Source organism: Doryrhamphus excisus, linkage group LG16 (genome assembly GCF_037039965.1).
Source record: "Doryrhamphus excisus strain RoL-2023G ecotype Guam linkage group LG16, RoL_Dexc_Guam_v1.1, whole genome shotgun sequence".
Taxonomy (NCBI): domain Eukaryota; kingdom Metazoa; phylum Chordata; class Actinopteri; order Syngnathiformes; family Syngnathidae; genus Doryrhamphus; species Doryrhamphus excisus.
The window spans coordinates 15386169-15403009 of record NC_136372.1 but is presented as its reverse complement, the minus strand read 5'-3'; the positions used below and the strand labels follow the sequence as shown (position 1 = coordinate 15403009).

The following is a 16841-nucleotide window of genomic DNA, read 5'->3' as shown; positions in this document are numbered from 1 at the left end:
GATAACGCAAGACATAGGGGCGTGAGAGTATTGCGGTATTTTCTTCTCCTGAGCCGTGTGGAAAGTAGGTTAGTGGCGGAACACACACACACACACCGACTGTATAAAAAAAAAAAGGCAAGGAGGATGGAAGGGGGGGGGGGGGGGTGATATGGTGGTGAAGACCGGGAGAGAGATGATACATTATGCTACATGTGCCGCTGTGTGTAATCGCTGCACAAGTCCATCTTTTAGAAACACTTCACACATTGACGCCGACGCCGCACCAGCATATGTGCAAACGCTGCATTTGTCATACAAATGGGAATTTTTTCCATCCCGATACAAGTTGCAAACGAGCACAAAAAAAAATACAAGTTGCATCACAGGCGAGAGGACTCACAAGTGACGTTGCACTTTTTTTAAATCATCAATTTGCTGATTGAGGCGGCATGAAATAAAATAAAGTGCTATATATATATATATCACTATATTAACAGTTATCAATACAGTTTTTAACATGATTAGAGCCCTCTATACATGATATAACACCCCTACATCACACAGTATTAATCCATATTTCTTTAACGGATAAACCTTGAAGGAGATCCCTGGTGCACAGCCATCTCAAGGTTTTCCAAGGAGGGGGGGGGGTAATTTTGAAACTCTGAACTTCCTTTTTAAAAGTCTTTCCTTGGTTGAATATACGTATAATAGTGTCTCTTTTATCGGAACGTGATAAGTAGACTTCCTTATTTAGAAAATTTCACATTTTCTTATTTAGAGCACAGGAAACCCGTTTACCTTATCAATACAGGTTTAAACATTATTAGAGCCCTCTATACATGATATAACACCCCTATATCACACAGTATTAATTCATATTTCTTTAATGGACAAACATTGAAGGAGATCCCTGGCGCACAGCCATCTCGAGTTTTTCCAAGGGGGGGGGGTAATTTTGAATTAAAATAAAAAAAATTCCTTGGTTGAATATACGTATAATAATGTCTCTTTTATCGGAACGTGATAAGTGAATTTCCACAAAGTAGATTTCCTTATTTAGCGCACAGGAAACACGTTACCTTATCAATACAGTTTTTTAACATTATTAGAGCCCTCTATACATGATATAACACCCCTACATCACAAAGTATTAATCAATATTGTCCTTGAAACCTTGAAGGAGATCCCTGGTGCACAGCCATCTTGAGGTTTTCCAAGGGGGGGGGGGGGTAATTTTGAAACTCTGACCTTCCTTTTCAAAAGTCTTTCCTTGGTTGACTTGACCATAGCTTTGAAGCCGTATTACTTAGCCTCCCCTTCATCTGCTGGTTTCTGAAAATGGGCTGCAGGCTATATGACAATGTACAGATGACAAGCTGTGCATGTTTGGGCCACACATAACAGTATAATAACAATAATAACACGATAATACCGTTTTCCCAAAAGGTACATATATATACCCTTCAGTAACCTTGACAGTCCTGCCGCCATTCATGCGCCATTTGGCCATTCAAGCTCACACACACACACACACACACACACACACACCAACAATATCTTCCACTTTACTACACATCCCAACCAGTCTGCCAATGGAGGTCGGACCAGCTGCTACCCATTGGGAAGCCGCCAGCATTCATATCAAGCACGGCCATTTTCTGCTATTACACAACCAGAATCTTCAAAACGTGTGCCAAGGGAAAATCTACTGTTTGCTCCAAAATAGACGAGAGACAAGACGAGTTCTTTGTCAATAGTGGGAGATACAGCTTTAACAAAACTTGCATGCACGGACACGAATCAATACAACCTGAATAGACAGATTCTAGAGGAAACGTCTGATAGTTAATATAGGAAAGCACATAAACAAGGGAAGAAGGGCTGATCTGGATGGAGACGATGAAGGGCAGACTCACATGTCCAGACGCTCAAGGCTATTTAAATCAGGAGGTAAGGATGTGGAGGACTTGTTTTGGAGTCCAAAGCCTTCTAGCCTTGAGTGCTACATTTGTATTTAAGCATAAATGCCTATGCATTTTAGTGCATTATTATGGATGGATGGAGAGATGGATTGATAGCGATAGAGATAGCGATAGAGGGATAGAGATAGAGATAGATGGATGGAGATAGAGATAGATGGATAGAGATAGAGATAAAGATAGAGATAGCTGGATGGAGATAGAGATAGAGATAGCTGGATGGAGATAGAGATAGAGATAGATGGATGGAGATAGAGATAGATGGATAGAGAGAGATGAATAGAGATAGAGATAGATGGATAGAGAGAGATGAATAGAGATAGAGATAAATGGAGATAGAGATAAAGATAGATGGATGGAGATAGAGATAGAGATAGATGGATAGAGAGAGATGAATAGAGATAGAGAGATAGAGATTGAGAGAGATAGAGCGATAGAGATGGAGAGAGATAGAGCGATAGAGATAGAGCGATAGATAGATAGATAAAGAGAGACAGATAGAGAGCTAGCTAGCTAGCTAGATTTCCTTTGTCATTGCACAATAACAGCAGTGAAATTGCCAACGAAATGTCGTTGCCTGGCTCCCGTATAATAATAAATAATAATGTGGAGAATAACAACAAATAATTTAATTATTAATTAAATTATTTTAAATAATTTAGAATAAATAGTAATAATTTAGATAATAATAATAATAGACACAAAATATTTTAAGTACATGCCCCCACTATCTATTGCAGTGTGATGAATAAAGCAGAGATTAATTTTCCCTGCTATTACTGCCAAAAATATATTGTATAATAATCAAAACAGAAATATAAATTTTTCACAAAATGCTACAAAGATATAATGAGCACACCGGCACCCTGTTTTGGACTGCACCGCCCAACAAATTGGAGCGCCCGAAGGCCAGTTTAGCCCCGCTTGGCCTCTCTCAGAAGGATTTAGCATCAATCAGTACGTTATAGCCCTTGCAGGCGCCCTTCCTCTGCTTTTTCCTGTATATTCCATACTGCATACGATATGTTGGAGCCCCGCCTGGGCCCTGCATGCCACTGCCGCTCCCTCATCAGCCCAAATACAGCTGAACTGACACTTTTGCAAGATGCTGACGCTGGTGTGTGCGTGTGTGTGTGTGTGTGTGTGTGTGTGTGTGTGTGTGTCCAGTCTCAGCCAGGCATGTTTCTTTACATAATCTTCAACATTCATGTGTCAGCGTCTAACTTAGTGTATTTACCTGCTTTTCTCTGACTGTGTGTGTGTGTGTGTGTGTGCCAGCACAGCATGGCGGAGTGTACATTTTTGTCTAGTATCAGCCGCAGCACGTGACCAAAAAAAGAACACAGGCATGAGAAAATCAATCCATCACAGACTCTCTCCCTCTATTTCTTCTCTCATCACGTATCCCGATACCTCGAAAATAGCTCTGCACCACGTCACCGCACCCCCCACCCCCCCACGCCACCCACACAAACAAACACACACATTAGAGAAACTAGCTTTACAATGTAAAAAGTGAATTACTACAGGAATGAAAAGGTTGTATTAGAAGCGATTATACACGTTTATTTTTTTAATGCATTAAACTATGAATTACAGTGTAAAATAAGTATTTCATAAGTCCTTTGTTTGGCTGCTAAACATATTTATTAATGTTTGTGGTGTACTTGTATGAAAACGGCTATTGCAGTGTTTCATCAGAAATATTAAAAAAAAATTTAGATTGTGGTCAACCTTGAATGCCCTCAATGTTTCCCGTCTCACGTAGGACCGTTGTGGAATGGCACAAATGTGTATTTCAGGGGTCTCAAACATGCGGCCCGCGGGCCAAATGTGGCCCGCAGGACACTAGTTTGAGGCCAAGTTTTATGTTAGTGTGTGGCCCGCGCAAGTTTGATATGGATGCTGTATGGTATCATGTACCCAGAAAAAAATATTATGTTTGATTAATGTTCATGTTAAAGATTAAATAACTGTTAATAGTTATCCTCGCTATCCGTGTGGAAGTGGTAAGTTTTTGGCTATTTAAGTTTAAAGGAAACAACTTGAAGGCTGACTGTTTAGGTCGCTAGTTCTCTAGTTTGCGAGTTAGCATGTGTGTCAAGACTCTGCAGTTGCGCAATATGTTGTAAATAAAAAAAAAAGAGTATACTAAATGTGACTATAGTCGTGTTTTGTCATGTCTACAGGGCTCTAATAATGCTTTGTTCATTTTAATCTGAAAACAAATAATTTGTCTACCCACCAACTATATGTGGTTTCTTAAGTTTTTATTATTTGCCGTTTTATTATTATTATATTTATTTATTAGTGATTGATTTAATTTCTTTATTCTTGATTTGTTTATTTATTTTTCATCTTATTTTGTGTAGAAAAATAAAAATTAAGATATTGTGGAATGTTTTATCAAAGCTTTTATTGTAGAAAATCGGAACCAAAGCACGGAAAAAGTTTGTATATTTTTCAGTTTTTAATAAATGCGTTTTTTGGGGGGGGTTTGGAAAACCCTCCAGTGGCCCACAGGTAAATTGAGTTTGAGACCGCTGGTGTATTTTAAGAAAACACACACACTCACACAGTGTATGACTGTGATACTTTCAGAATCTGTTAAAATTTTAAATGCATTTCTAGGTGACATTTCTATACATTTACTTTGTGATATTTGAGATTATTAGAAGACGTGGCGTGTGTGCGTTCGTGTAAGACCCAGTGCCCGTAGGGACTATGGCTACGGATCAATTCACACATTTATTACCAGACAGTCAAAAGCTATGAAGTAGGCATATTGAACCTTGAGGGCACACACACATACACACACACACACAAAGTACGCACACACACACACACACACACACACACACAAAACCCAACAAGACTTGCAGCTGTCAGGATCAAAACACCTCCGCAATGCTTAAATTAGCATCACAAAAAACGAATGCAGGAAGGACAAGATGTAGTGGCGAGGAGAGTGAGCGGGACGGCGGTGGCAGGCGGGGGTGGGGAGGGGCAGAGTGATGGATCAGGTTGGGCGCCAGAGAAATAAAAAGTGCAGGTAGAGAGCGGGAAGGGATGGTGACAAAGCTCAGGTCCTAATAATCAGAGACAGAGGGAGAGAAAAAAAAAGGGGGGGGGGTGCATTGATATGAATTTACATAGAATTTAATGTAGTTATTTACAAATGTATTATTTTTTTCCAAGTGTTTTTATTGAACCTGAAAGCGTCTTGCGCCACGATGGTTGGGGACCCCTGCTCAAAACAAAAAAGCATACCCTGGTCGGAATCTGTCTGTGGTGTCCCAACATTATGCACACAGACTGAATCACCAACTTGCAATTTTTTTTTTTTTTCATTGAACCTGAAAGCGTCCTACGCCACAATGGTTGGGGACCCCTGCTCAAAACGGAAAAGTACACCCTAGTCGGAATCTGTCTGTGGTGTCCCAACGTTATGCACGCAGACTGAATCACCAACATGTAAATTATTATTTTTTTTAATCGAAAATAGAGTTTTTGTTCAAGCGCCATTCTTTCAAAATATCATAAAACCAAGGTAACAAAAAAAAACAATAAAGCATACCCTGGTTGGAATCTGTCTGTGGTGTCCCAACTTTATGCACACAGACTGAATCACCAACTTGTAAATTATTATTTTTTCCATCAAACAGTTTTTGTTCAAGCGCCTTTGTTTCAAAAAAATTATAAAACCAAGGTAAAAAGAAGAAAATGATGCTTCTAACAGGGCATGGATCCTACAGTGAATCCACCTATCATACATCTTTCATCCATCTATTCTTTTAATGTATCCATCATCCATCTATCCTGACATGCATTAATCATGCATCTATCCCTCACTCCCTCCATCCATTTGCACTACACACACTGCAAACGTGACAAAACAACCTGATCAATTTCAAAAAGGAAATGAGGTTGGGCAAAGTCCTGTTTTCGTTAATATGCTACATTATTATAGATGACTGAAAGGCGGAATGGGAGACCAGCAGCAAGAAGCTATAAGCATCAACCCATATGTATCAATACACACAAACTGAGCTCACACAACTAAAACTGACGTCAAGTCTGAGTAGTTACAAACGGACACTTGCAAGCTGCAGAAAAAAAAAAACAATAAATTATTTAGATTCTGCAGTAAACATAGATCCCGGACTCTCTACGTCCAAAAAAAACAAGCAGCTCTTTCTCGTTGCCTTTCTTCCTGGGTGTGACTGCCGTTCACCTACGACCTGTTTTAATACATTTTCTGTGGACACCGTGACCCAAAACATTTCAGCAGATTGTTCAAATCATCTGTTTTTTTTATGCGTGGCGTAAGCATCTTGACTTCTTCTCCATTTACAACAGCCGGGAGAAAAGAAAAAAAAACACTAAATGTACATAAACCGATGGTTTGCATACACATTCACACATAATAATACTTGCACAAAATAGACACGTATGCAAATAACCACACACAAGATTTACAGGAAGTCCAGGCTATGACTGCACATATGGATTCTACAAGGTCAAAAGGGGAATTTGGGGTCACATGTCAGCAGGAGAGATGATGGGGGAAGGCTTTTGTTTCCAAGGTCCAATGGGATGGCCTATTTAGTTTCACCAACTCCCTGAATGTGACACCGTATGGTACTTTTAAGTCAATTACAAAAACTGTACTATCTCAATTATTATTATAATTTAGGAGCTTCTCCAAAACGACTTAGGAATATAAAAATATTATACAACTAAGTTCAGTGAGAAAGCCATAAAAAAAAAACATGACTTCATCGTTATTTATCTGGTGGTCTCTAGTGTGCAGAGTCAGTACACAAATTTAAAAAGGCTCTGAATGAGTCCACTGCGACCCGTGCATCTGGTGTATTAAGACATATTTCTCAATTTCCATTCAAATTGCTGACTCTTAAATTATCTAAACAACATGGGGTCTGGTCAGTGGCTGTAAATGTCGTTGCTTGAAATACAGCAGACATTATTTCCTGGGGATTACAATGAGCCATCAGGATACTATTAGAAAGCAATCAAATGCACATTTTACAAAGTACAATTTTGAGTAACGTCTTATATATGGTTGATGAAAAGGTGTTAAATGCACACTGCGGCACACACTTAACACAGAGACGACCTTGGGATTGATAAGGTATCATCATCAATCACTTTTTCTTCTCTTCAAACATCATCAAGGTTAGTTCTCAAACCAAATAAACACACAGAACCGCTATACACATCTCAAAGATGTGATTCTCACAAGGTAACAGCCTCCCATTGGATGATTGCTGGGTGATTGTGTTTCTACAGCTTATCCTCACGAGGGTGCTGGAGCCTATCCCAGCTGTCTTCGGGCAAGAGGCGAGGTACACCCTGGACTGGTGGCCAGCCAATCACAGGGCACATATAGACAAACAAACAACCATTCACACTTGGGGGAGACAAAACAGGAATAATTCTATTACAACATTTTCCATACAAAGTGCAAAAATGTGTCTCGCACGCAATAAAACTAAAATAAAGTAAAATTATTCCAACAACATGCATGCTAGGTTAATTGGCGACTCCAAATTGTCCATAGGTATGAATGTGAGTGTGAATGGTTGTTTGTCTATATGTGCCCTGTGATTGGCTGGCCACCAGTCCAGGGTGTACCCCGCCTCTCGCCCTGAAGACAGCTGGGATAGGCTCCAGCACCACCCATGTGTAGGTTATTGTGTGTAGTGTTATGATTAGAATTATTTCACAATCACTATAGCTACTATATTAGATAATACAAGTCTAATGTGTAAAAAGTGGTTCATGCACAGGCCTCACAGCTAGGAGACCCGAGTTCGATTCTACCCTCGACCATCTCTGTGTTTTCACCGGGTACTCCGGTTTCCTCCCACATTCCAAAAACATGCTAGGTTAATTGGCGACTCCAAATTGTCCATAGGTATGAATGTGAGTGTAAATGGTTGTTTGTCTATATGTGCCCTGTGATTGGCTTGCGACCAGTCCAGGGTGTACCCCGCCTCTCGCCCGAAGAGAGCTGGTATAGGCTCCAGCACCCCCCGCGACCCTTGTGAGGATAAGCGGTAGAAAATGAATGAATGTGCACTTGGGGGGCGGAGGGGGGGGGGGGACCAGAAATAATTCTATTGCAACATTTTCCATACAAAGTACAAAAATGTGTCTCGCACACAATAAAAATAAAATAAAGTAAAATTATTCCAACAACATGCCCGCCTGTTGCCCGAAGACAGCTGGGATAGGCTCCAGCATCCCCCTGCGACCCTCGTGAAGAAAAAGCGATAGAAAATGAATGAATGTTTCACTATATGTCTGATGGGGACTTGAATGAATCAATGCACAGAAAATGTTGAATGAGGGCATCATTATAAGGATCAATTGTACCGTCTGCGGCACCGATCCAACTTGGGACCTTTGGTGCATTTTGTCAATGACCTATAATAAAGAGAGAGAGAGAAAGACAGTGAACACATGCTTTAACTTAAAACTGTAGTGAAACCCTGTTAACATTATTTGAAAAAGGTCAAAGTATGTGTTTGTGGAAGCCAACTCTTCTACTCTTGCACCGCTGCACACAAAAAGGGGGTGAAAATTTGGCACAAGGTGCAGCTCGACTACTGTTGCCTGTGCTAATATTGGTCAGATAAATAAAACAACATATTTTAAAAACCTTGGAGATATGTGTATTCCGTGTACTATGATAATGGGTGCCTTGTTTTCCTCTGACAGCATCATTACAACTAGCATGTGCATTTCATGTAACTGACCAACTTGACACCCTTTCACGTCAGTGTAATGTTCTTTAGCGATTCTGCCATTAGAGAACATACTAACTCACCGTGCTAACCGGCCCTGCTTGATGAATTGCTTTCACGCCGACCTATTAACGTGTTCAAGTAAACGTCAGCAAAATTATGGACACTAAATCCGACTTATACGACCTCCAGACTCCTGTGCGAGCAGCTTTGTCGTTTTAGTAAATAGACTGCGAGTCATAAGCATAAGTAGCTCCGGAGCAAGCCCAATTAGTGTGTGTAGTTATGTCACAGCTCAAGCATCGGCGGCGATCAATACAATCGTTACTCCGATTTCCACTCGTGTCATTAAGACACAGCACACACACACACAGTGCAAAACTTCACTTATATAGATGGAGATGGAAGAATCATGTTCTATTCATTTATACAATAGTGCAGATTTAGAAAAATGAACACACACACAGGGAAGTGGAGGCATATTCTGTGTCATATTCATCTAAATGGGTGGCCATGCATGTACCTTCACTCTCATACAACATTCTCTCTCTCTCTCTCTCTCTCTCTCTCTCAATCACACACATAAGGAGCTAGTCATTTTCTTCTGATAGCACCCATCCCTCTAGCCCCCCCCCCCCTTCTCATTTTCCCTCAATCCCATTCTGCACTTGCTGACGTCAGCACCCAGCAGCGCTCCCACTATGTACCTTCATATCAGGGCCTATAGTATAGTAGCATCCTCATGCATTTATATTGCAGCTGTTGGATTTTTATGGTCACACCTGCTTTTGGGTGCCCCCACCCCCGACTTAAAGAATCCCCATGAGGTGATTGTGGGATGATTCCCAGAGCACACACACACACACTGTATACCTAAACCGGTTATTTTCTACTTTTCTGGGATCACACATCCCTCCATTTCATTCATTCATTCATTTTCTACCACTTGTGCTGGAGCCTATCCCAGCTGTCTTTGGGCGAGAGGTGGGGTACACCCTGGACTGGTGGCCAGCCAATCACAGGGCACATATAGACAAACAACCATTCACACTCACATTCATACCTATGGACAATTTGGAGTTGCCAATTAACCTAGCATGCATGCTGTCGGAATAATTTTACTTTATTTTAGTTGTATTGTGTGCGAAATTCATTCATTCATTTTCTACCGCTTATCCTCACGAGAGTCATTGGTATGCTGGAGCCTATCCCAGCTGTCTTCAGGCAAGAGGCGGGGTAGACCCTGGACTGGTGGCCAGCCAATCACAGGGCACATATAGACAAACAACCATTCACACTCACATTCATACCTATGGACAATTTGGGGTCGCTAATTAACCTAGCATGTTTTTGAAATGTGGGAGGAAACCGGAGAAAACCCACAGGGAGAACATGCAAACTAGCTCCACTGAGGGTGGAATCGAACCAGGGTCTCATAGCTGTGTGGCCTATGTGCTAACCACTCGACCACCGTGCAGCTCCACCAATTAACCTGGCATTTTGGAATGTGGGAGGAAACCAGAGTAAACCCATGCATGCATGGGGAGAACATGCAAACGAGAGTGGGATTGAACTCGGGTCTCCTAGCTGCGAGGCCTGCACGCTAACCACTCAATCGCCATGCAGCCTCCCTCCATTTCCCCTTCTCCAATTTCTCTCTCCTAGTGTCTACTTGCTGACATCAGCAACCGGCAGCGCCCCCTAGATACCCCCCCACCCCCCTACCATCTGCATCAAAACACAATTACACACACACACACACACTCACCACAGAGGGATCATATATCAAGCTCCCACGTGATGTGACGTGGAATTACTAACAGAAGATTGATGCCGATCAACGGCTCATAAAAGCCGGGATGCAGTTTCTGCCCCCAGCTCTTAATTAAGTGTAAATTATACGTTGAGACTCCCCTTGTCAGCAGCCTAAGTGAGGTGGTCCGGCATGCTTGTTAGACACCCCCCCAACATGTTATTGGGCCTACCTGGTCTCCATTATGGCTTACAAACACGTCAAAAGGATATGGCCATTCGGTGATCTTTTTGGCGTATTTTCTCACAAAGTTATCTTCGCTGAAAATGAACAAGGAGCGGTTGACCGTGAAGCAGTTCTGGCGCACTGGTATCGGGTTATACAAGGCCATAGTCCGGGCCCTCTGCGCCATGGACTGCTTGTACATTCTCTGGGCCCCTGGACCCCCGGGTGGTCCGTGGGCAAGCCCGTGCCCGTGGCCGTGGCCGTGGCCGTGTCCGTGCCCGTGACCGTGCCCATGGCCGTGTCCGTGTCCATGTCCGTGGGGTCCTCCTTGCCTTCCTCCACCACGGCCGCCGGGGCCCCCTCCACCGGGGCCTCCGCCGTACCTGGCCGGCACCTCGTCTCCGAACCGCGCCATTCCCTGGACACCAGAAGCCAATCTTGACGAAGCAGTGGAGAAGGACACCGGTTCTCAGCTGCACAGCCACACAACATTACATCCCATCCGGATTCGAACGTCTCATACGGGGCCCATGTAGAGTCCTCTTCCCATGGTTCGTCCTCACCAGGGGTGGGGGGTGGATGTGGGGGGAAATCAAACGTGTGGTCTTTTTTTAGGGGGGTCTCGCTGCAAGGAATCTCAAGCGCACGGCTCGTCTTTGAGGACGAGCCCCCACCAGCCGATCATGTGGGGGGGGGGGGGACTTATTCAACACGAACCTCCTCCGTGGCTGGTCATGCCTCCTGCATCGGATGCTCCACGGGCTTCCACGGGATTTATTCCTCCAGTGTCATGACAACATGTCATTTACAGCGTAGACACGGCTCTCAGTAAATCACATTCACGCCTTGCGTGGCGTGATGGTGCAATTGGCTGAAACCGCCGTGTTCCCGAGCACTTAAAAGCCGTTGGGAGTGAAACCCTAACATTATTAATTTATTTCTTCTAAAAAAAAAATATAAAAAAAAAAAACATCCGCAATATTTGGTAGCGTGGATATAACGTAGCACACTTGATTTTTCAAGAAAGCCTCGAAACCGAAATGAAAGAAAACATGTCATTTGCTTTGAAAAATATCAAATACCGTGCAAAGGCTGGCGTGGAACGGGTGCCATGTTGCTTCTTTTTTTTTTTTTTTTTTTTTTTAGAATGTCCACGCCGTCGTAGTGGAGATGAGAGCATTGAACGGCATCCTCCTCCTCCTCCCTGGTTGCAACACCTGCGCAGCCATCCACGGGCGGAGCGAAGAAGGGGGACGCGCGGACGGCGTCAAAGACGAGCGTGGAACGGCATCTTTCTCCCCCCACCACCACTACCTTCGTCACCGATACAGTCCCGCACCGTGCTCCTGAAAAGTCAAAAAACCTCCAGTCCGGGTTGATGAGACCGCTTGAATGTCCTGGTAGAGCGTCCTCTCTCTCTCTCTCTCTCTCTCTCTCTCTCTCTCTCTCTCATTGGAGTACTGTGGGGGTGGGGGTGGTGGGGTGGGCTCCTCACAGCCGCTTCCACCAGCAGCAGCCCCAAGGGGAGGAGGAGGAGGACACACGGATAGATGGAAGGATGGAAGGATGGATAGAGCCAATAATGAAAGGAATGCTAGAGGACGTTTCTTTAAATTAAACAGATGAACCGGATGATGACGTCACAGCATGTATGACATCTATAGGCTGCATGCTAGAACCCGGCATGCTTAGAACCCAGCCCACTTGTGCAAATCAACAGTGATCCTGATTCCTTTGCATAAAAAAAAAGGTAAGACATGTGTACATAACGGTCACATGCACACAGGAGTTGGGGTGGGGGGGTTCTTGATGGGGGGGGTCGTCATGCGTCGCCTAGCACCTGCAACACCAGAGTTATGTGCACGCGAGTCGTGTGTTTGGGAGGGAGGGTGAAGAAAGGGGGGGGTGGCTGGGCGAAGGCTATTCTTAGCAACAGACATTTGGAAATTAATGGAGGAGAAGAGCGCTCTACTCCCCTCCTCCTCCTCCCCCCACCTCCCTCCCTTGGTTGGTTGGCCACCTTGCCTCCTCCCTTTCCTTCCCTCTCGTCTCCTCTCCTCTTATACTAAACGGTGGCGCCTGTTCAAGGTGTGACTATTTGCCGTTGCATCACATGTAGACAGCATTCATTCATTTTTCTACTGTTTTTCCTCACGAGGGTCGCGGGGGGTGCTGGAGCCTATCCCAGTTGTCTTCGGGCGAGGTCAGGATCAGCCAATCACAGGGCACATATAGACAAACAACCATTCACACTCACATTCATACCTATGGACAATTTGGAGTCGCTAATTAACCTAGCATGCATGTTGATGGAATAATTTTACTTTATTTTAGTTTTATTGCATGCGAGATTCATTGTGGTACGCCCCCCCCTCCCCCCAAGTGCACATTCCTTCATTCATTTATTCATTTTCTACCGATTATCCTCACAAGGGTCATGGGTATGCTGGAGCCTATCCCCGCTGTCTTCAGGCGAGAGGCGGGGTACACCCCTGGACTGGTGGCCAGCCAATCACAGGGCACATATAGACAAACAACCATTCACACTCACATTCATACCTATGGACAATTTGGAGTCGCCGATTAACCTAGCATGTTTTTGGAATGTGGGAGGAAACCGGAGTACCCGGAGAAAACCCACGCATGCACGGGGAGAACATGCAAACTAGCTCCACCGAGGGTTGAATCGAACCACGGTCTCGTAGCTGTGTGGCCTGTATGCTAACCACTTGTTCACCGTGCAGCCCTTGGCAACAACTTATTGAATGCAAACTGCAAACTCCACACAGAGATGTCCGAGGGTGGAATTAAACTCAGGTCTTTTAACTACGTATGTGGTCTGCGCGCTAACCACTCATGCACTGTGCAGCCTCACAGAAAATATATTTGTTAGAAAGATGAGAAAGGCATGAGTAGTTAGTGGACAAAAAAAATGGTGGCAGTTGAAATGTTACACTTTAAAAATTGAAATGTTGAACGATTAAACGAGGACCGAAGATGGAACCAGCAAACATTGAGTGGGAGACAACCAATCTACCAATCCAGAGTCACGTCACACTGTATAATAAAGTCAATAGAAGAGTTTCTTTAAGATGACAAATACTACCAAGTTCGGTTTTATGGATTTACTGTAATGAGAAGTGTGGAAGAAAAATGTCCACCTCTGGCAAGTCCCTCTTTCTGCAGTGTGAAAACAGACAACCTTCCTTTAAAATCTATTATGTTTCCTAATTGATTGACTCCAGAAATAGCCGGCTGTGTGAATGGGAAATGATGATACATATTTAAGGGTGACCAGGGGAGTTGGTTCCGCCACGCAGGGTACTGAAACAGGACCGAGACCTTCCTTGAGCCAACTCCAATCTATAATCAGCACGACCTTAAAAGTCTATCTGATACGCCAGAAAGCAAAAGCGATCGTTTCGCTTTGTGTCCATTTAAGCAAAGCTTCCGACGGTGAGAGGCTCCATGACCCCCACCGCAAGGGCATGCAGACAGTCGGATGGATGGATGGGTAGACTTTTGTCCGTTGTGTTATTAACGCCGACCACATGACCCACACTTCCCTGTTAAAAAAAACAAAACAAACAACATCCCTTTGTATTGTTTTGTGTGTTTCTCGGCCAGATGTTAAAATGGTGGCTAGCTAGCCGTGCGTCTGGAGATGTGAGGAGAGGGCCTAAAAAGGAGTGTCGTGATTCAATGATTCATAAGACTGAATAATTCAATGCCGAGATGCTTGTAGTGCACTCCGCCCCTGCTGAACCCGCTCCATCCGTTGTGGATTAGTGATGTATACCTCCCGCACGATGAGTCCGGATCAGAGAATACCGACAACTGAACAGAAACTTGAGTCAATAAACACATTAGCGTGTTAAAACATGGATGCATAATGTATTTAACATCTCATATTAACTGATACTGCACAAGCCAAACTGCATCAAACTCCAGCTGGAAGGAAGAAAATACTTTTCGTGTATATATAGTCTGCTATAGCATTATTATTATTAATTATGGGCTTCAATTTTCATATCTCAGCATGTCAGATTTTGCCTGGAAACAAGCAAGTGAGTGGAGAGAGAGTAAATTCCCTGAGTGGTAAGTAGGCCAATGTTTTGTCTGTTTTTTTTTTTTTCATGTGGAATCTTTAGTGAGGATGAAGTCACCGCTTTATCTAACAAGCTTATCATACACACACTTGCACTGTGGGAGATTTCTCATGCAATCCGACACACGCATTATGTTTTCTGACATGATGAACAACTTTCTTGCACACAAAAAAAACACTACACATAATAAAAACAACTAGAAATGTAATGTACCTGGTCCACCTTCACACATGTATCACCGCTATAATCACTATAATTACACAGGTGTTCAAATAACTGTTCTAAATAGTTTTTTAGATATTACAAAACTGTTTAAATGTACTCTAAGGGACACAAAGTGAGCATACAATCAGAACTGCACTGACCTCAAGCGGTCATAATGGAAAACTGCAGCAAATTAAAAGGAAGTCATTTTTTTTCCTCGCTGACTACATTACCCACAACACTTTGTGTTTTCAAAATGGCGTCCCTCATAGCTGACTGAGTTTAGCAATCAAAATTGAAGAAACAGTGCTACATATTACGCTTTAAAGACATTATTACCGGTGAGAGAATGAAACTAATGCGTATTACGGCGAAACACGTCCAGAGTAGATATTTTAACAAAAGTCTCCGTCGTTACCTGGGCTCGTCTTGTGTTGACCTGACAGCCGCCGAGGTCCCGACCCTGGTGGTGGGGTCAAGCCGGGAACTGGTGCGGAGACTCGGGTCACAGGTGGAGGTGAGGACGGCCTTTATCACCGAGGAGGAGGAGGGTGCTTTTCTGCGGGAACTGGAACCTGGTTTGAAGAAGAAACGATACGAATTCGACCACTGGGACGACGTAAGTCTAAAACTAATTCGTTATTGTAGCTATTTTCGGACAACGTAAAATGGCCGGTGAACCTCAACTAGCTGGAGGTCAGCTGTTCCAAATGAGCAATTATGGCGCGCAAAAATTTAAAGGGACAGCGCACTATTAAGCCGTTCAAATTACCTTATTGAGTCAAATAGAATATAAGACGACACATCTTTATTTTGTTGTTTTATTGTTTGGTGCGCCTTATGTAAATATAATATATATTTCTTAGTTGCTCTACAGTTTATTATTGAATGAGTGACAGGAAGAAAAGCTTTTGTTTTGATTTAAGACTTGTTTTGAAGAAAAAAAATACTGCAGCTAGTCTGGTTAGCATGGTATGGTATTCCTATGGCTGTTGTGTAGCGTTAATAAATATACAAGGTGACATTAAAAGTGTTTATCTCCTTCCATTCAGGCTATTCATGGATACAGAGAAACGGAGCGTACGACGTGGGGGCCAGCATGTCAGAACATCTTGAATCGTGTCCGATCTGTCGCGTTTGAGGCCGGCAGTTCTCTTCTCGGGCCTGTACACGTCCTAGATCTGGACAAGGCGGGCTACATCAAACCTCACATTGATAGTGTGAAGGTAGGTTCTGTTCAGACAGACAAACTGACATGAACAGGACAATAACAGTGCTATTATTTTTTTTTTTTATACCAGTTCTGTGGCAGCACCATCACCGGGTTGAGTCTCCTCTCAGATTGCGTAATGCGTCTGGTCAAAGACGATGCTCCCAGTGAGTGGTTGGACCTGCTGCTGCCCCGACGTTCCCTCTACATTCTCAGGTTTATTACAAAACATTATCATTACATTATCACTCCTATAGTGATAATGTCTCTCTTCATGTTCACGACAGGAACCAGGCAAGGTATGACTTCACTCACGAGATCCTTAAAGATGAAGAGTCTGTGTTTAACGGACAGAAAGTGCCTCGGCAGCGAAGGATTTCGGTTATTTGTCGGAACCTTCCAGGTTAAAACCTACAACAGATCACCTGGTATGTTGGTGCCACTTTAACTTATTATGATGTCCTGGCTGTTTTATATTTAACAGTTTTATAGACATCTGAAAACAGAATTTTTATTACAGGAAGTATTATTACAGTTCATATTTTTATGGATCGTAAACAGACTCCTTCACGATTAAAAGATTAATCTAATATGAAAATGTTGTCG

General features: G+C 43.2%; 2 protein-coding genes across 18 annotated transcripts in view; one reads left to right on the top strand and one right to left on the bottom strand.

The window, feature by feature from the left end:
• Positions 1 to 12157, bottom strand: part of cacna1aa (calcium channel, voltage-dependent, P/Q type, alpha 1A subunit, a) — a 107039-nt gene extending 94882 nt beyond the window's left edge. For all 17 annotated transcript variants that reach the window (XM_078797062.1, XM_078797069.1, XM_078797072.1 and 14 more), the window contains exon 1: positions 10761 to 12157. In XM_078797062.1, the coding sequence (XP_078653188.1) occupies positions 10761 to 11127 (367 nt within the window). In that variant the 5' untranslated portion in view covers positions 11128 to 12157. The remainder of the gene's footprint in view (positions 1 to 10760) is intronic.
• A 3080-nt stretch (positions 12158 to 15237) lies between these two features.
• Positions 15238 to 16684, top strand: alkbh7 (alkB homolog 7, RNA demethylase). The gene is made up of 4 exons (XM_058048773.2): positions 15238 to 15644; positions 16078 to 16251; positions 16327 to 16451; positions 16523 to 16684. The coding sequence occupies exons 1-4, from the start codon at positions 15375 to 15377 to the stop codon at positions 16641 to 16643; spliced, it is 690 nt and encodes a 229-aa protein (XP_057904756.2). The 5' UTR covers positions 15238 to 15374; the 3' UTR covers positions 16644 to 16684.
• Positions 16685 to 16841: the final 157 nt, after the last annotated feature.